General features: G+C 37.9%; 1 protein-coding gene across 1 annotated transcript; it reads right to left on the reverse strand.

The window, feature by feature from the left end:
- Positions 1–214: 214 nt before the first annotated feature.
- Positions 215–3,132, reverse strand: LOC136850423 (uncharacterized). Its single transcript, XM_067124005.1, has 4 exons — positions 3,102–3,132; positions 2,519–2,615; positions 606–1,204; positions 215–285 (listed from the first exon to the last, which is right to left on the reverse strand). The coding sequence occupies exons 1-4, from the start codon at positions 3,130–3,132 to the stop codon at positions 215–217; spliced, it is 798 nt and encodes a 265-aa protein (XP_066980106.1).
- Between the last annotated feature and the right edge of the window lie 17,527 nt (positions 3,133–20,659).

The raw sequence follows: 20,659 nt of genomic DNA on the forward strand, positions 1-20,659 counted from the left end.
ATAATAATAATAATAATAATAATAATAATATACAATTACTGAGAAATGACACCTAACTGGACAAAGGAGCAGAGCGTGTTTTCCAACAAAGTATATTGGTATCTTTGAACGAAGCCAGCGAGAGAAGGAAACTCATATGAGTTTCATTTTCTCTATCAGCCATTCAAAGATCAACAATAGTGCAAATGCAAAAAGCTTATAAGCACAAGGGTGCTCAACCACCAACACAACTTCTACCACACATTTCTGTAGTCACGACATTTCTCAGCCACTCAAAAGTGTGATCTGTTAAAATATGTTTTGCTTTTAAGACAATAACAGTCACAAAAGCTCTCAAGCAGAGGAAGCCTACCCAGCCCAACCTCAATTGCCTAACCTGCCTACCACCCAAACAGTACCCCTTTTCTCATTCTCAGTGTACTAATTGTAGTAAACAGTGCTAAAGCCTGTGCAGAATGTCATGGAACATGGAGTAGGTTTCCGACGTTGCCAAACTTCAAGACTTATAATCTGGTGCGTTCAGTGGAGACTTCGCAGACGGCTCTGTAGGTGACTTTACAAATACTCCCCCCCCCAAAGACGTGGGATGCGTCTGATCAGTCTACGTATCTGCTGGGGCGCTGAAGGGTGCCACGGCTGCGTGAGGGCAATGGGGGAGCACTCTGTGTGTGAGGCTGCCCGACTGTGGGTGAGGGTGAGCTTTTTCGGGGGCGGCCGCGCGCCCGCTGCTTGCGGCGAAGTATGACCAGGCAGGGGTTGCACTGCGGTGACGTCTGTGTCCTCCTCCAGGAGGGCGGGCTTGACCCGGTTTATCGATACCCAATCATTCCTCCCAGAAAGTGCAAGCAGGAACGCCTTGTTGTTCCGCTCCAGCACGCGGAAGGGGCCCCTGTAGGGTTTGGTCAGTGGCGGGCAGATGGCGTCATCCCTGATGAAGACGTGAGTGGTGGATGCCAGCCCTGGTGGTGTGAAAGTGGCCGACCTGTTGGTATATGTCCGCTTGCAGGGGGCGAACTTGCTGACCACGTCGCAGAGCCTCTGCACCGATGGGTTGTGGTAGGTTTTCTCAGCTGCGGACGGGGCGCCGTCGGCCCTGGGGGCGGTCCTCAAGCCGAGGAGGACCCATGGCATCTGATATTTCCAGTCCTCGGCGGTGCAGCGGGCCATGAGAGACGCTGGAGTGTTGCAGGTGCATTCATCAGACCTAATGGCAAAACAGTGTATTGACACAGTCCAAAAGGAGTAATGAAAGCTGACAGCAATTTAGCATTCTCATCTAAGGGAATTTGATAATATCCTTTCAACAAGTCTATCTTGGAAACAAATTTGGCTTGCCCAATATTATCCAGTAATTGATCAATAAGAGGAAAGGGATAATTGTCAGCCTCACTGATGGAATTCAGTTTCCTATAATCAATTCACATCCTAAATGAGCCATCAGGTTTCTTCACTAACACACAAGGAAAACTGTAATGACTTGAACTGGGTTCTGCTAATCCATGCTGCAACAAATATTCAACTCCTTTCTTCAAAACATCTCGATGAAAAGGTGATAAGCGATATCCTCTGTTTAAAAGATTTTCCATCTTCTCTGATCTTTATCTCATGCTTTGTCAGATCAGTACACCTAGGTACATCTGCAAAAACTTCTGGGAAACTTCGAATCACCTCATTTAGTTCACTAATTTGCTCAACACTCAGATGTTTTAGTTTATCTTTTAAATTTTCCAGTACTGAAGAATAGTTCATCTTGCTTTCAGCTCCCAATTCTCAGCCATCATCATCCTCTGAAGATGAAGTTGCCTGTTTCAGTTTTAGTCTCTGAGAAGTAAGGTTTCAGAAGATTCACATGTATCTTTCTCTGTCGTTTCCTTCTTCCTGGTGTTTCAATCACATAAGTTCGATCACTTAACTTCTTATTGGTAAGGGGAAATCTTTTCATGGTAAGAATACTAGAACTTGTTGTCCTACACTAAAATTTCTTAGCTTAGTCTTAGCGTCATATCTCCTTTTCATTTTCTCGACTTATTTTCAGTTTTAGTCTCTGAGAAGTAAGGTTTCAAAAGATTCACATGTATCTTCCTCTGTCGTTTCCTTCTTCCTGGTGTTTCAATCACATAAGTTCAATCACTTAACTTCTTATTGGTAAGGGGAAATCTTTTCACTGGTAAGAACACTAGAACTTGTTGTCCTACACTAAAATTTCTTAGCTTAGTCTTAGCGTCATATCTCCTTTTCATTTTCTCTTGACTTATTTTCAGATTTTCTAAAGAGAATTTTCTAATTTCTCTTAACCTTTTCCTCAAATTCTTCACATATTCTCCGTGGATTTCCTCTTGATTTTCTTCCTCATTCTCTGCAAGAATCTTCAATGGACCTCTCACGTCTCAACCAAAAATCATTTCATTTGGTGAACATCCCATACTTTCTTGATAAGCATTCCTAACTTCAAATAACATCAAGGGTAAACCAGCATCCCATTCTCTCCCCGATTCATTACAGTACTTTGTTAGCATACTTTTCAATGTCTGGTGGAACCTTTCCAAGGCTCCTTGAGTCTCTGGTTGATAAGTAGTTGATAACTGTTGTTTCACTCTTAACAAGTTCATCACATCCTGGAATAATTTTGAAGTAAAGTCCATTCCTCTATCACTTTGCACAATTTCTGGTATTCCAAACTTGGAGAAAAACTCAACCAACTTCTCAGCAATTACCTTTGCACTTATACTTCTTACAGGAATCGCTTCAGGATACCTTGTCACTGGACACAATGTTAACAGATATTCATTTCCTTTCTCTGTTTTCGGGAGCAGATCAACCACATCTATAATCGCCTTGCTAAAGGGTTCTCCTCTAACTTCTATGGGCTGTAGGGGGGCTTTCTGAATGGTTTCATTCGGTTTTCCTGCTATCTGGCATGTATGACACTGTCTGCAAAACCTGCTAACGTCCTTTTGAAGTCCAGGCCAGAAAAAACTTCATAATCTTCTCAACAGTCTTCCTAATTCCCATATGTCCAGATTCGTGTGCTACTGCTACCACTTGCTCCCTCAGTGGATATGGAATCAAAATTTGATGATGTTCCCCAAATTCACCATTACCTGGTATATCTGCAGGTCGATGCTTCCTCATTAGCAATCCTTCCTTTAGATAATAACAGGTATGAGTTTGTTGCATCTCTTCTTGATCAACAACTCTTAAGAACAAATCAGCCAATGTTGTATCCTTCTTCTGCAGTTCCATTAGCTTTTCTCTAGCCACTTGACCAACTTCAAGGGCTGAACTCTCAATATCTGCTAACACTGCTACTGTAGTTTCACTACTATCTTCAGGAACACTTTGATTACTCTGAGTCTCTTCAAGAACAACAGGATCCTCTTATTCTTGGGAAATCTCTTCATTGCTAACTCTATGGGAAACTTCACTTTGCTGGAACAGCTCTTCTAAGCTCAAAGATCCTTCACTTGATCCTTCTGGTACAGGTAAATCCTCAGTTTCTTCTCATACAGATGTAGTTCTCTTCATACTCCTGGTAGTTACACAACCTGGAAACAGGTGGGGGTTTTTCTTCCCTAAATCTACTGTAGGACTAATCCTCAACGGTTTATTTGTAAGTATAAGACAAGGAACAAATGGTACACCATCAACTTCATTACCCAGTAAAACATGCACACCTTCAACAGCTAGTGAGTCCTTTACAGCAAATCAGCATTCCCTGTCACCAATTCACATGACAGGTGCAAGCGCCATGAATCTTTCAATGTAATATTCAGGGGTCATCTGGTAAACTTGTAGCACATTGTGTTTGAGTACCTTGTACTCTTTACACTGATCAGCTGATAAGGCTGAATAGGCACTTCTCCCTTTACCAGTGAGGAGACACTATAACAAGACAAACCGTTTATCTTCTGGCCAACCTATACCTGAAGCCACTCAATGTGGTAAAAAAAAACTCATCCTGGAGCTTCTTCTGTAAACTTTGGAATTAACTTCTGCACACTCTTACTACATCAAATACAGGGTCTGAATTACCTTGGGTAGGGTTAGATGGTGTTACAGGTAACTTGGAGCGAGCTTCTATTAATTTCATCTCTCTCATAATCTTCTTGCTTCCTTGCTCTGTCTCTTTCCTCTCTTGCTCTTTCTCTTTCTTCTTCTCCTGCTTTTTCTTCTTCTTTCTCTTTTTGTTCTCTTTTCTCTCTGTCTTCTCTTTCTCTTTCTGCCTGCATTTTCTCTCTTTCAGCCTGCATCTTCAGCTTAATCAAATTTTCTTCTGCTTCTGTACGTCTAAGCTCTCCTTCTGCATCACTTTTCTCTTTCTTTTGCTCTTGCTTATCTACAGATTCTACCTCTGCTGCATTCAACACTCTTGTGCCTTTCCTAACTCTTCACCTATTTTACCAGAGTCCATCAACGCTTGGACTGCAATACATCTGATTTGTGCCTTAATCATACAACTAGACACATTACCCCCACATGCAACTGCTAAAGCAGTCCACTGTGCCTTAGTCAGGTTGGATTCAGATAACTCTTGGATGCCTGGAGCTGCAAAAAAACTCCTGAACATTGAACAGAGCCATTTTCTCTAAGTTACTCAACCAAATAGTTCACAATATAATGCAAAAATAACTATGTGGTCACTCTCCTATCAAAATATATCCCTAACACCACCATTATAAACCACAACCAGAGTGATATTTTGTTTTGTTCCAGGGTCTCTGGGCACCAAATTCTATTGTCATGAAGCGTACTTAGTACCTGGTTATTAAACAACTGATCACAGATTTCTAAAATTTACCCCACTTCAGCCAGATACCTGAACTCTCATAACAATAAGAGTTACAACTGAGTACTCTAAAGGTAACAGTGATCTCTTAAAAAGCTCATTAACCACATGAAAAATCAAACTAAGTTTATTAAGACTAGTGTGAGGTATTAACAATTAAACAAGAAATATACTAGAGTAAAAGGGCATCACTCCATCAAACAACTTTAACTGTCTCCCTAGTCTTAATTCACTTCAGCAAAAATAAAGGAACAAAACATGTTTATCACTTTGTCTTATGCACACAATTAATCCTATTCACTGGTGGTCAATAAATGAAACACTGTTTTTAAAAAATTTTAAATACAAAAATTTAATTTTAAATTCAACATTTATAATTAGGATTCGCAATCTGAAAAATCTACTATTACTTGAAAACAATACAAAAATTTAATTAATTCTTGAGTTAAATTATTAAACAAAACTGAATCACAAAACTTTAATCTATCAAGAAATTAAGTTAATCAAGCAAAATTTAAACTATAAAGAATTACGCAAGATTTTAACAGAAAATATTAATAAATGAAAATTAAATCAGTATGCAATGTTAAATTATCAAGAAATATTCAAAATGCTAAGTAAATAAATGTTAAATCACTGACATATATAAAATGTGAAAAATCAAGAGATTGCAAACACAATAACACACAAAAATACACAAAAGACTTATCAATAATAATTTCACTTACACGAAAATTTCCCTAATATACCTCATTATACCATGGTAATAATAAGTAAAATTCACTTTACCTTACACAAGCTTGTGAAAACCTTTGTAAAATCACTTGCAGCTGCTTTAGATTCACAAAAGACACTTTTTATTTGGGCGCCGTTATGATTAAGCAATTTTACTAAATTCAGATCTCAAAAGCTAAGACGAATACCAGTGACCACACTAACACTTTACGTTAATAATTTCTCTCTTTTGAAGAAAGAGAAAGAGAGAGAGAGAGAGAGAGAGAGAGAGAGAGAGAGAGAGAGAGAGAGAGGGGGGGGGGGGTAACCGAACTGATCGGTCTTGAAAATCAGAATGAGCAAATTTTTTGGGATTCCAGTAGCACATGAAACACTTAAGTGACGTCATTAAGGCATTTTGGGAATGAGATACTAGAGAAAGTTCTAGAAGAAGGAAGGTGACGTCACTTCCAGCAAAATGTTTTGAACGCAATCGGGACAATACATGATCAGAGCAATGCAATCTTAAACATGACACAACTGCCATGTGCTTCAGTGCAACACTGGTTCATATTCCTCAAAAGTACATGTCTTTACCAAAAAAAAAAAAAAAAAAAATCGTATGGAATACATGTAACATTGCGAAATCATTCGTCTTCTTCTCGTATGAGACAAAGCTTTTACAGAAATCTTAACATGACTCGACTGTTATTCCCGACCTGTCATTGCGTAACCCAAAACAAAGTGCTCTCTTATCTGAACTGAAGACAGAAGGGAAATCTGGTCTAAAACTCGAATTTCTCTCTCCTACTACTATGCTGTTATCAAGAAAGATATTATTAATTCTAAATTACACTGTAAAGTTATCTAAATCACTAACTCTTTTGAGACCTGACACTATACTACATATGATACTTCAACAATTATTATCGTTACACATATCACAAGATAAATAGAAGAGTAAATATATCAAAACTATGGGATGATATACATATTACAAGGCAACATCATGAAGAAAAAAAAAAATATATATATATATATATATATATATATATATATATATATATATTATATATAAAATATATATATACTAGTTGACCAACCTGATACCACCTTTAAACTCTCTCTCTCTCTCTCCCAGGTTCTAATTTAAACTAAGTCATTAATATTGTATAAGAATATTGTCTTTTTTTACTCAGAAATATTGAGACTACTCTTTTACGCCGTTGTGCTTCCTCCCTATTATTAAGTGAACTGCTGCAGCAGGTAGTCTTCCACCACCTCATCAGTCAGCGGAATTTATTGGAAACGAAAGGTATTGAATTTTCTCACTGTGTAAATAAAAAAAACAGGCATTTCAATGTATCTACTTTTTGTGATTTTTTTGAGAAATAGCAACCAGAGGGTGTCACTTACCTATAACCTACAACTTGTTCGTACATTTTGCTTTGTTTAACTGCCCTTTGTCATATCACACCTAATGCAAATAGAAGTGAATTATATATCAAAAGAAAGGTAATTTATTTTGCTTTTGTGCTGACTAAAAAAAGTTAGGTTAACTCTGTTTAGCGATTTTTGGTGAATTAAGAAAAAGTTGCAAAACATTTTCCAATAAGGCTAACTTCAACTCATGATATGTATGCTTTGTATTGGTTTTAGGGACGTTTTTAAAAAGCATAATAAATTACAACTCATTAACTTTACAATGACATCAATTTATGAATGTAGCATTTAGTATAAGGTTACATGGAACGATAGCAAAAAAATACCGCTATGCATTTTTGTACGGCAACTACAGTATATTAACCCATGCAAAGCAAGATTTGGCGAGCACCTAATGGTCAATTTGTAACTATGGTGATGATGTAATAAGGTATCATAAACAAATAACTATAAACAAAAATTTTATTTTCTTAAATGACGAAGTTCTTCATTGGAGGGGTGGGTAGAGCTCTCGGCTAGCACACTGTTGGTCCAGCGTTCGACTCTCCGACCGGCCAATGAAGAATTAGAAAAATTTATTTCTGGTGATAGAAATTCACTGCTCGTCATAATGTGGTTCGGATTCCACAATAAACTGTAGGTCCCGTTGCTAGGTAACCAGTTGGTTCTTAGCCACGTAAAATAAATCTAATCCTTCGGGCCAGCCCTAGGAGAGCTGTTAATCAGCTCAGTGGTCTGGTTAAACTTAACTAAGCCATCTTAAATGACGGGAATGCAGCAATGGGTGCGAATTGACTGGTAGGTACTCTTCCAGTCTTCCTATTCACGGGTTGATGTAGTTCCGAGGTGTCCATTTCAAATAATGTGTGAATCACCGAATTTAAGTTGACGCTTCGATTTTTTATGCATATTCTTATTCTATGTTCGTGATTTTATGAAAAACGCTACTTTGTTCTTCGATCAAATTTATAATGTGCCGAGATAGATTGGGAAGGCCTGTATATATGATTAATTGGCAACCGTTACATCTGCTGTCTCTTGCTCCCACTCCGGTTGCCGATAATTAATTCCGAACCTCATTTAAACCGATACAGGTTTTCAGTGTTGATTTTACCGAGGTAATACACGATCATATTAATAATTCTCATAAATTATGATCAAAATTCACTTAAATTATGATAAAAAATTGAAGTTATAGGGATTTGGATTTATTATTGTAGGTTAATCATGAGTCTGACAGCACCAGGTGATAAATGAGAATTAACCCATAAATCACTGAAGGAAAAGGTGACGTAAAAACAAAAATTTAATTTGTTTTGTCTGTGTCTGTATGTCTGTCATGGGGTAGGGGTTTGATTTTGAGTTATAAACCTTTCTGGGGTGACATAAGAGGTAGTGTGCACAACTTTATTTGGGTCTGTCAAGCGGTTCAGATTTCTATAGTGTCCAAACAAATATACAAACATTCACTTTATATATATTATATATATATATATATATATATATATATATATATATATATATATATAAATATATATATATATATAAATATATATATATATATATATATATATATATATATATATATATATATAAATATATATATAATATATATATATAAATATATATATAAATATATATATATATATATATATATATATATATATATATATATATATATATATATATAATATATATATATATATATATATATATATATATATATATATATAAATATATATATATATATATATATATATATATATATATATATATATATATATATATATATATATATATATATGTATATGTAATTGTAATAGCCACAACGCCCTCTTAACTTTCTTGCACTCTTTGCATTTTTTGATACGCTTGTCACTACAGAGCCTTAAGATCCAAGTGCAAGAAATACGAAGAAATTCTGATGTGTGGTAGCGGAAAATGAACCCGGGTCCGCTAATCAGAACGAGGTACCATTGTCGACCTGACCACGAGAATGGTACCTCGTTCTGATTAGCAGACCTGGGTTCATTTCCCGCTACCGCACATCAGAATTTCTTCATATTTCTTGCATTTGGATCTTAAGGCTTTATAGTGACAAGAGTAGGCTATCCAAAAAAGTGAAAAGAATTCGATTAAGTTAAGAGGGCATTGTGGCTATTACAATTACAAATGTATCTGGTAAAATTACATACATACATATATATATATATATATATATATATATATATATATATATATATATATATATATATATATATATATATATATATATATATATATATAATATAAATTAAATCTATAGCTTCTGCAGAAGACCTGCTTCTGATACAAATCTTAAAATGCCACTGACATCGTAGACAACTTCTTCTCCAAGGAGTTTGGCCAGAGTGTAACAGGCCATTTTCGTCTCGGGCCTCTGAGAGAAGGCTTCAATTAGCAGATGTTTGACAGTCAAAGGGGCCAGGCTGTCATCACAGTATGGCTGATTTCCATTTGCAACTAAAAACTTGCGTGTGAGGTGGGTTCGCCCTATCCTTAGACAACAGTGTGCAGTTGCCCATTTTCTGGGCATGCTGCTATACTCTCAACGAAATATGACACTCATGGTTTCTTTCATTTCGTTTTCCCCAACTATATTCCAACGTTCCTGACATATACTTCTAACATGCAATCTGATATTTTGGAAGAAGTTGTCGTACAGAAGTCTATGTTGCCTTGGACGCAACTCAGCTACAGCTTCTTTTGCTAGCTCGTTAGCCTTTTCATTATCAGACATTCCTACATGTGGTAGGACCCAATTTTACTCGTATTCCTCTGCAATTCATTAAATAAAGCCACTCTTGAATTTTTAAAACTAATGCATTAGTAGAGTTAAAAGTGCGCAGACCTAGTAAAACACTTTTTCTCTCAATAGCAGTTAAAATTCCATAGAGTTCCACAGTAAAAATAGTGTACCTCTACAAAGTAGAAAAGTAGTGTACTTCTACAATAAAAATCATTCTTATATACTCCAATTCCAATGCGAGCACTGGATTTGGAGCCATCGGTAGATATGAAAGTTGAGTTTTCATGTTATTCAATATGTTCGTAAAAATCGAGTGGGTTTCCACCACGTCACGTTCTTTTTAGTGCCAATAAAATAATGGCAAAATGTTACCTTGGATAACTTCCGTGGTTTTAGGGACGTTTTTAAAAAGCATAATAAATTACAACTCATTAACTTTACAATGACATCAATTTATGAATGTAGCATTTAGTATAAGGCTGTTATTTTAAATGGAAGCACCTCATTCCTGGCAATATGAAGATTATTCAAAATCAGTTTTACCCTATATCCATAGGGTTGTGGAGATCTATGGTGTGAGTAATAGCACCTAGAATACTTTTTGCTGTTAGCTGTCTGAAAGGTTATAGAATTAGGTAGCCTCAGTAATCTGTAACATCATGCAATGGAAGACTGACGATGAAGGTCTAAAGGTAGTTTGCCAGCATCTACTAGAAGGCTTGAAACAAGTGAAATTCTAAAAGCACCTGTGACCAACTTAACTCAAGCACGGTGTACAGTCTAAAATCTTCAAAATGACTTGTTGTGGCTGATGAATATATTTCACACCCGTAGTTCAGTTTTGAAAAGACAAAGGCTTTATACAATTTTAAAAGTATTTTGCAATTAGCACCCCATGATGTGTGCCAGTACTTTCAATATATTCAAGGCATCCAGACACCTAACTTTTAGGTCTTTCAAATGAAGAATCCATGTCATCCTATTGTCAAAAGTTAATCCTAAGAACTGGGTTGCTTCTGCACATGAGATTTGCTGGCCTTTGATGAATACATCTGGGTCTAGATGTACTAGATGAATACAACAAAAGTGCACGAAAACAATTTTTCTAGAGAAAATCTGAAACCATCCAGTTCTGCCCAGTGTATAATTTTATCCACTACCAGCAGCTGAAGCCTCCTGTCAACCATTGCCATTTTTTTCCATCAAATGATATGGACAAGTCAACTACAAAAAGTATGAATAAAATACTATGGGGGATAACAGGATATCCCATTCAAGGCATAGGCAAATAATGCCACGCTCAGCACACTACCTTGGGGAACTACTCCTTCCTGGTATTTTCTCTCAGATAGGGTATTGCCTACTCTGACTTGGAAAAATTGACACGTCAAAAATATCTGGGTAAACAAAGTCACTTCTCCTCTCAAACCTGATTAATATATGGTTTTAAGTATACAATGCTTCCATGCAGTGTCATATAACTTGTCAAGGTAAAAAAATAGTCACATGATGCTGCCTGGATGCAACTGCTTCCCATACAGAGGACTCAAGATGGATCTATGGCAACCACATTGGATAGGTCATAAAATGCCTCTCTTCTCTTAAATACCGGATCAGTCTTGTATTTACCATCTTCTACTTGATTTTACATAGACAGGCTATCAGAGCAACTGGTGGGTAATTTGCTGTTAAAAATTTATCTTCCAGGTTTTAAGAAGTTAAGAAAAAGGATAATTCCCAAACTGGAGGGTAACTGGTATCATGCCATATTCTGTTAATTATATACACTGTGATATAAATAACTTGTGTTTACAGATGCATGCTTTATCATTGTATATGGAATCTCATCAGGGCCTGGGGCTGTGTTACAAGTTGCCAGGGCTGAAGCAAACTCTCTTTCAGCAAAGCAAAGATAGTAAGATTTCTCTCTTTCTGCTGTAAAATTGAGTCATTTCCATTCCCATGCATATCTATGCTGGTGTCCTGGAGCAACTTCAGATTTATATGACATACTGAAAAAATGTTCAGCTAGGGCAATACTCACTTTGGATGCACTTGTCATGTACTGACCATTCATTTGTAAAGTGATGTATACTTGTCTGCTGTTTTTCTTACTTTCCTCCAGATAGCAGATAGTGGGGTTCTGCTGTTTACCAAGAAAACAAAGGATGACCAAGTATCATGTCTAGCTGCTTTTACTGCACGACAGAATTGTGCTCTGCATTTCTTACAAATGATTATATTCTCTTCTGAGCAGTCTCTACGGCATAGAGTCAGTGTCTTTCTCGTAGCTTGATACAAGGCAGTTCATTTTGATGACCATCCAGGGACTGGCTGCTGTCAGAACAGTCCTGTAGTTCTGGGGATAGAGTTAATTCCTGCTGTATGAAGAGTTCCACTGAGAAAGTCAATAGCATCATTTACACTTTGAAGTTCATCTGCATTGCATTCTATCTCACTTAACTCTGGGAATTTCTTCCAGTCAGCTTTTTCAAGCAACCATTATGGTGACCTGTGAGTAAGTGTTGATGATAATTGGTGCATGCTCACTTGTATGCCAATAATCTAGTGTGCTCCACTCAAAATTGAAAAGGAAGTCAGAACACACAACTAAAAGGTCAGTACATGATTGTGTACCTGTCTGAATATAAAAGTGTGTGGCCTCTCCTGTATTAAGGAGTCCCACATCCTCACTTTCTTAGACGATGATATAAGACTACCCCTTGTGTTGGCTAGAGCATCACCCCACAAAAGATGTCTAGGATTCATGTCTGAATAGAAGGAACGGTTGAGGGAAGTGATGAATTGCCTCGATCATATCATCATATGAAACATTACAATTTGGAGGCAAGTATAGAGAGCAAATTTTATATCTCCTGCCTATATCAGTTTGTACAACCATTGCCTGCAGAGGAGTATGTAGAGTGAGAGGTATTTGGGGAATATCACAACAGACACATATGAGACATCTACCATGACAACCCACTTGTTGGACACAGGGAGTCCTAAAGCTTATATATTGTCTGGGGCATGGAGGGCTATTATTATTATGTTTACTTTTCTAGAGACATATAATTATGGGAGATTATTCCAGAATAAGTAATTTTATCTCTTCATATTTGGCCCTCAGACCTTGACAATTCCACTGAAGTATATTCAAGAAAATAAGATTTATTTTCTGGGATACTCTCTATGTGAGGTTTTCCCATTAAGATTTTTTAATAATTTGTTAGAATTACTAGAAGATGCACTAGATAATGGAAGTCTTAGAGATCTTTGGAGTGTTACCATTGTTCTTGCTTTTAGTATCATTTATACGCACGCTGGGGCGCATGATGGATCTCAACACCAACTTCGTTTGACTTTAAACCATTTCTGGATCCTCAAATATCAGTTTGCATGTTGTATGTTAATGGTAATCTTTGATTTTTTCACTTAGAAGATAAGGCTGGGGTATCCCTCCTTTTTGTGATCTTAATATTAAATTGTGAGCCACCAAAATTACACCTCCTGAACATCTTGTGCACATAATAGCTCTACAGTATGCTTGGTGAAGCTTCCCCAGATCAGGCAAAGACATTCCTTGAGAGATTTTTGTAGTCTTTGCTTGAGGAAGGGAGGGATTGGAGAATGCGGGGCATCAGTAAGGCCCCGTCCACACGGTCGAGCTTTGCTCTGCGAACTTTGCTCGGTGTGACGTCAGAAACGGAGAAACGACGAGCAAAGCTTCGTGTAGGGCTTTCCTGATGTTTATCGAAGTATCGAGGCTTTACCTGCAGCAGGGCTGTTCACTGACGGAAATATTTCTGGTAAACGGATAAAGACGTCACCTACGGAAAAGTTTCCGTAAAGTGCACTTTCATGTAAAACCTTCATAAATAAATAAAGGAAAATAAAGAAGTCTCTCGTTATTTTACCCTTCATAATGAATACGTCAGGTAAGTATGACTTATAGGAACTTCGAAAGCCAAATATATTAACATCCTTTATTGTAATGCTTCGGAGATCTGTCAGTCTAGTCCATTATGGAGGCAGCTACTTACTGACATTTGACCAATCAGGTGAAAGGACTCCTAAAGGTTCTTTACAACTTATCAGTCATATTTCATACTATTTTTGATATAAGTAATAAGTATACTCATAACTGCATTGTCTAAAAACCATGCATAAGTTCATCAATAAATAACTGCTAACTTTTGTTTTTCTTTGTTAGAGTCCATTCTCATATAGTTGATGAAATCTGAATCATAGTCATTTCTCAGTTCCCTCAATATCGTCATATGACTTCCTCCTATGTCTGCTCTTTTTTGCAGCCACTCTTTACACCACGTCCTTTACCGCCTTGTCGCTTCTATCTTTGCACACATTGCTACAACAATACACAGCGCGATTTTCTTCTTGCGTGTCTTACGATCCATATTGTACACAAGTCAGTCCTGTGTCAGTCACTGCCAGGCTCTCACTATCTAACCAGCGTCGTTCGGACAGCAGCATAAATGCGTACGAGAGGCTTAGCCCGCAAAGAGGCAAAGTTTACCGAGCAGAGCTCGACCATGTGGACGGGGCCTAAGGCCTAACGAAGTGATACACAGGTCTCTTTATACTGATGATTTTTTCTTAAAGGGTAACACATCTACCCTGAAAGTGCCTTTCATAATTTTCACCTTAATTAGTAATCCTTTTGAATACCCTATACTTGTATGTTCGGTGGAAGATATTTTGGGGCTGCTTCTTCAGTTTTATATTGTTGGCAATTCTTATTAAATTTATGATTCATATTGCAATTGATGCACCTGGCTTCAAGTGTGTAATCTCCATGTTCAGGCATAACCAGTTCACGAGAGGTGTCCATACTTGAAACAACTGTAACACTGTAGTGGCCTCTGTTTGAATGGCTTGACTACTATTCTTTCTTTCAATATTCACATGGAAGGGTACATCAGGCCCCTCAAAAGTAAGGACAATCTCAGATGTCTTAGGAACCTTGTGTACCTTCCACTTCTACTAGACACATCCTCAATATCTCTTCTGTAAATGCATACAGGTCTCTGTTGAAGATTACGCCCTTATCATGACTAAAATTTAAATGGGGTTTGATATCAATCACCATTTCATTGCTGTTTTTAAATTGCAAAGCATGTGACTGTGTGGGAGACTTTGCATGAATGAGAACACTATTTTGTTGAAAATAGGAGATATCACCAGATCTTATTCCTCCAACCTTTTTCTGAAGGAGTCTGTTCATTTTAAAGTAATTATCATTTACCTCTCTGGCTGCTGCAATAAGCCACATTAGTGGTTTAGAATTTCTCAATGTTTACAATATGAATTTTGATATTACTAATGTCGCAACTTGCCCTGAAAGCTTCCTCATGGTGGCTAAATAATATCCAAACACTCCACTTTTCATTATAGATATCAAGATTCATTCTTATTTTGGCAATTGTCCCATAATGTTCAAAAGCCTCATAAAGCATCTCATAATCAGTTTCCAAATGAATTTCCAAGATGTGAAGAATAGTAAGTTTTCCAGTGTGAGCCTTATTCTGTTGTTTATTATTTCTAGCTTTATTATTATTATTATTATTATTATTATTATTATTATTATTATTATTACCAAATTGTTATATATATCCTCACTTGCATGGGAATTTGTTCCCTTATCTTTACTGTCGTTCAAATTGTCCTGTCCATTATTTGTATGAGGGGAATCGCCATTGACATTCTTGCTAGGTATCGTCATCTGTGTCAAAGGGGCATCAAAGGGTCCAGGGGTATTTGAATCACTACTGCTGATCATATAAAGAAAGACGGGAGAAAAAATAAACGTGAAAATCTTAAAAAGATATCATCAGCCTTTCATAAAGTTTATTCTTATGCCAATGACACCAATAAGGGCCGACTCCAAAATGTCTGCTACTTTACCTATCCCCGAGGGACGGCATCAACACCATTACGGTGGCTCAGGTTTAAGCCAAAACTGCCTGATGGGACTGAGAGCTCTACAAGAATCCATTATCCCCACCCTAATCATATTCATGGGCAAATTGGACAGAATGCTGAGAATCCTATCCCCAGAACCAGACCTTCCCTGTAATTCATGGGCTAGCTCAGCAGGATAGTTCTGCCCTTGAGGTATCAATATGAATAATCCCCATGATATCCCTCAGGTCCAAACATTATCGAGTACTTGATCCTACCACAATGCCCACTATTAGCTTCAGATATAAACCCCAGTCCCAGCTGTGATACCGTTTCCTGTTTATCAGGTCAAATGAATTTTACCAAAAATGGAAAATTCCACAAGACTTAGCTAAAATGAATAAGTAACAATATATATAGGACCCTTAGACTCGAACCCAGGAACAAATTTCAAGGGTTCAAGATCCCCCTCACCATGGCAAGGTGGGGCAAAGTTGGGGGGCCCAGGGCTGACGAAACAGGAACCGAGACAGGGACAATTGCCTCTGAATCTGAATGTCTTGAACACCAACTTCGTTTTTCAAAATGCCCCATGCACCATAATCTGTGGAGGAGGCACGGGTAGACTCTACAACTAAGTGGAGGGATAGAGGTATGCACACAATGTCTATCACGTGAAGGACACTGCATTATTATTATTATTATTATTATTATTATTATTATTATTATTGGTGATTAGTTGGCGTTGTAGAGGGGACCTCCTGAAACTCCTGGTGCCAATGTTATTACCAGCTGAAAGGTCGTGCAGGCGTAGATTAGTATAAGTAGGTAGTAGACCCTCTACTGTACAAGTGGTGTTAAAAGTGATGACTGCATCAGCGGCATTCAGTTTGTGTACAGTTCTCTATTTTTCTAATAAATGATTTTTCTAGGTTACTGCATTCTGCCAGTAACACTCCGACATTAGTCATACTTGGAGGGGAAAGCAGGTTGTAAAATTTTATAGTTTCTTTCCGATGAACACAGCATAACAGCAACAGGATACTGAAATCGGGAGTTCATCTTCTGTAGAGCTGTCCTTCAGGGTAAAGTCGTCTTTTGAGTTGTCCTTCAGGAGGTCCCTTCTACAACGCCAACTAACCACCGAGACAGAAGAACGCCGCGTGCTTAGTAATGAAATAGTGATATTATTATTATTATTATTATTATTATTATTATTATTATTATTATTATTATTCAGGAGATGAACCTCTGTTCCTATGGAACAAGCCCACAGGGACTACTGACTTGGAATTCAAGCTTCCAAAAAATATGGCTCATTTACAGAAAGTTACAGAAGATAATAGGAAATACCGACAGAAGAGATCACTTATTAGAAAAGAAAAAGGATAAATGAATAAAAAAATACATTATTGAAATGTAAAGTGAATAGTTTTAGGGTAGTAATGCAATGTATCTTAGCTTGGATTTTCATTACATGCTTTTATTTAAATCGATTTCTGTGTCTGTCTGTCTGTCCTCAAATCTTGTAACTCAATTTTCGACAGGTTCCCTTCGTCTGATGGACTTGAAATTTTGCATGGTTATTCAATCCTGGTGACAACACAACCTTGCATGATCAGTAGGTCAGCAGTGACCTTTAGTGACCCTACAGTGACTTCTCCCAGTATCCCAGGATTTGTATGATACTCTTCGGATTTTTCACAACTTCTTTGACTTGGTAGCATCTGTCTTCTATATAACCTCTCCCCCTTCCCTCTTCCATCCCCTTCCCCCTTCCCTTTTCCATCTCCCTCCCCAGCACATGATAAAGTGTTAATTTAGCTGTGTCCTCCCCTCCCCTTCCCTCTTCTTTCCCCTACCCTTCCCTCTTCCATCCCCTTTCCCCACCCATCCACCTCCCCCTCCCCCTTCCAGAGCACACATCAAGTGTTAATTCAGCTGTGTCCTCCCCTCTCCCTCCCCTTCCCTCTTCCATCCCACTTCCCCCTCCCCTTCCCTCTTCCATCCCCCTTCCATCTTCCATCCCCTCCCCTTCCAGAGCATGCATCAAATGTTAACTTAGCTGTTTCCTCCCCTTCCCTCTTCGATCCCCCTTCCCTCCCCCTTCCTCTTGCGGAGCATACGATCAAATGTTAATTTAGCTGTGTCCTCCTCCTCCCCTTCCCTCTTCCATCCCCTCACCCTTCTCTCTTACATCCCTCCCCTCCTGCTCCCCCTACCCCTTCCTCTTCCAACCCACCCTCCTCTTTCCCCTCCATCCCCTTCTCATTTTCCTCCCCTCCCCTCACTTTCCACATTCCTTCCTCTCCCCTTCCCTCTTCCTTCCCCTCCCCTTCTCATTTTCCCCTCATATTTCGCCCTTCCATCACTTTCCTACTCCCCCTCCCCATTCCCTCTTCCCCCCTTCCCTCACCCTCCCCCATGAACAGATATCAGTTTCGTTCACTACAATCATAAATCGGTTAAAATTTCTGTCAAAACTAAAAAGTATAAAATAAAAAATAAGAAAAGTTTTTTACCATGCTTTTATTAAAATGTCCTAAAAGTAAAAAATAGTATTTTGAGACACACCAGGATTTTCTTACAATTAATCATGTCTACAAAAATAAAAGCGTGGGCCCCAAACATGGAAGGAAATGCTACAAGATATAAAAAAAGCTAATTCTTTTCTTGTAGTATTTCCGTCCATGTTTGGGGGCCACGCTTTTATTTTTGTAGACATGATTAATTGTAAGAAAATCCTGGTGTCTCAAAATATTATTTTTTACTTTTTAGTGCATTTAAAAAAATTCTTTTTTTTATTGAAGTTCTAATTGTGCAACATCCTCAGGGAAACTGTTGTATAGTTCAACAGCGTGAGGAATAAAGACCCTCTGGAACTGTGAAGTTCGACAGCGAGGCGCATTTACTGCATATTGGTGCTCCTTTTCAGCAAATCTGGTTTTTCTCGGCAGGAAAAGAGGATCAGGCATCAATTGTGATAATGGAAGTCCTTTGTTAAAATAAAATTTATGAAATATTGACACACATGAGACCACCCGTCGACATTCAAAGTCATAACTGCTTTTGAGCAAATCTGGTTGCTCTCAGCAGGAAATGAGGATCAGGCATCAATTGTGATAATGAAAGATCTTTGATAAAAAATAACTTATGAAATAATGACAAACACGAGACCATCCGTCGATATTCAAAGTCATAACTGCTAGTGTTAAGAAACAGAAGCCTACCACCACGAACCACTCATCTAATAGAGATAAATCTCTGGCAGAAGCAGACACCCACACTGGAGAACAGTATTCTGGTAGTGGAAGGACAAATGATCTAAAACAAGCTACACTGATTTTATCATTGTTAGAAATATATGAGACTACGTATAATACCAAAACTTCCATGCAGCGTTTGTTGACACTTTCATTAGATATTTCTCAAAAGTAAGATGTCAGTCATGAGTTACATCAAGAATAATCAAAACTTCAGGTATTCACCAGAGTTCCACCCATTTGAAGGGGAGGACGGGGTGGAAAATCAGTACAATAGTCACTAATCAATAGCGTTTCCGTTTTCCTGGAGTCCAACCTCATACTCCACCGACTACACTGTGGCGGGATTTTAAAACACAAAAAACAATACACAACACAGATACACCGAACATATAACCACATACAATACTCACTATGATCCTCGGTTGCTGGGAGATGGTTGAGGGTGTCCACGGTCGCCAACACAGTAGACAAAATTACACAAACAAAACCGGAAAACAGACTTCCAACCAAAAAAAACGAGCAAAAAGAAAGAGACACATGCACAGACAACAATGACATCCAACAGAAAACACTCGACTCACGGAACATACAATAATCCACCATCAATGTCCGCCTTGCACAGAACTCAGCTCAAGACTCACTCAAAACCGAAAAAAAAAACTCCCTCGACATTTGCACAGACAGACAGCACCGTAAACAAACTCGAACTAAAGACCTCATCCCTCTTCCAACAACCGAAGCACTCACTAACAACAATTACACTCGCTCTCTCTCTCTCTCTCTCTCTCTCTCTCACAAAACGTTGGGAAATGCTAAATACAAACAAATTTATTCATCCCTCTATAACACCACTTCTTAATCCGCTTCATGTAACGACTGAGAGTAAGGGCAGTTTCATTTCCCATAGGCGGAGACTTCACCCACAATTGTTGAAGTATCATCAGCAAATGGAACAATCTTGTTTTCTAGGTCAACAACCATATCACTTGCATACACTAAAAAAAAAAAAAAAAAAAAAAAACCAGCGGACCAAGAACTCTGCCTTGTGGAACATCAGACACGATAGGTTTTGGTTCTATGAGAAATATAATTTGCACGCACATCATTCCCAACGCAAACACAACCAAGACAATGGGCATAAAGCCCCAGTTACAAGCATTCTAGCATGAAAGCACTAGAAAGTACAAATTAAAGCACAGATATAATGAGAATGCGACTAAGACATCTTCCCTTAATACTAGTCGAACCTCACACAAGGGAAGTGCCAATTTTGAAACTTGGTTTTCAAGCTTCATCTGGTTCTGGCTGTGCTGAGAAAAGTATTCTATAAGACGCGATTTGCATCCTTTTGGGAAAAAGGATCAGTTAGGTTTGAAAATGAAATTACAAGTAAATTTTGTTTTTCATATGTCGCTGAACTTATGTCGTGATCAGCAATGACAGGTTTTCACTTGTTTTCTATCTCTAATTAAGATTACCGATCACCTAAGTTTCAGTTTTACTCAGAGGGCAATTTCAATATAAATATGACGACTTTCTATGCATAGCTTGAAGGAAAAGTTTGCTGAAAATGCTAAATCAATTATCTATTGTCATTTTAGATTTGTTACTTTGCAAGACATGAAAGTAGGTATTCAATTTAAAGCCAAAATATGAATGAAGAACATTCACGTATTTGTTACGCATTTTAATCCTGAAGAAATTTCCTTGAGCTTTGCTCACTATGCTATTTATGGCCTA

The sequence above is a fragment of the Macrobrachium rosenbergii genome, chromosome 22 (assembly GCF_040412425.1).
Source record: "Macrobrachium rosenbergii isolate ZJJX-2024 chromosome 22, ASM4041242v1, whole genome shotgun sequence".
NCBI classification, from domain to species: Eukaryota; Metazoa; Arthropoda; class Malacostraca; order Decapoda; family Palaemonidae; genus Macrobrachium; species Macrobrachium rosenbergii.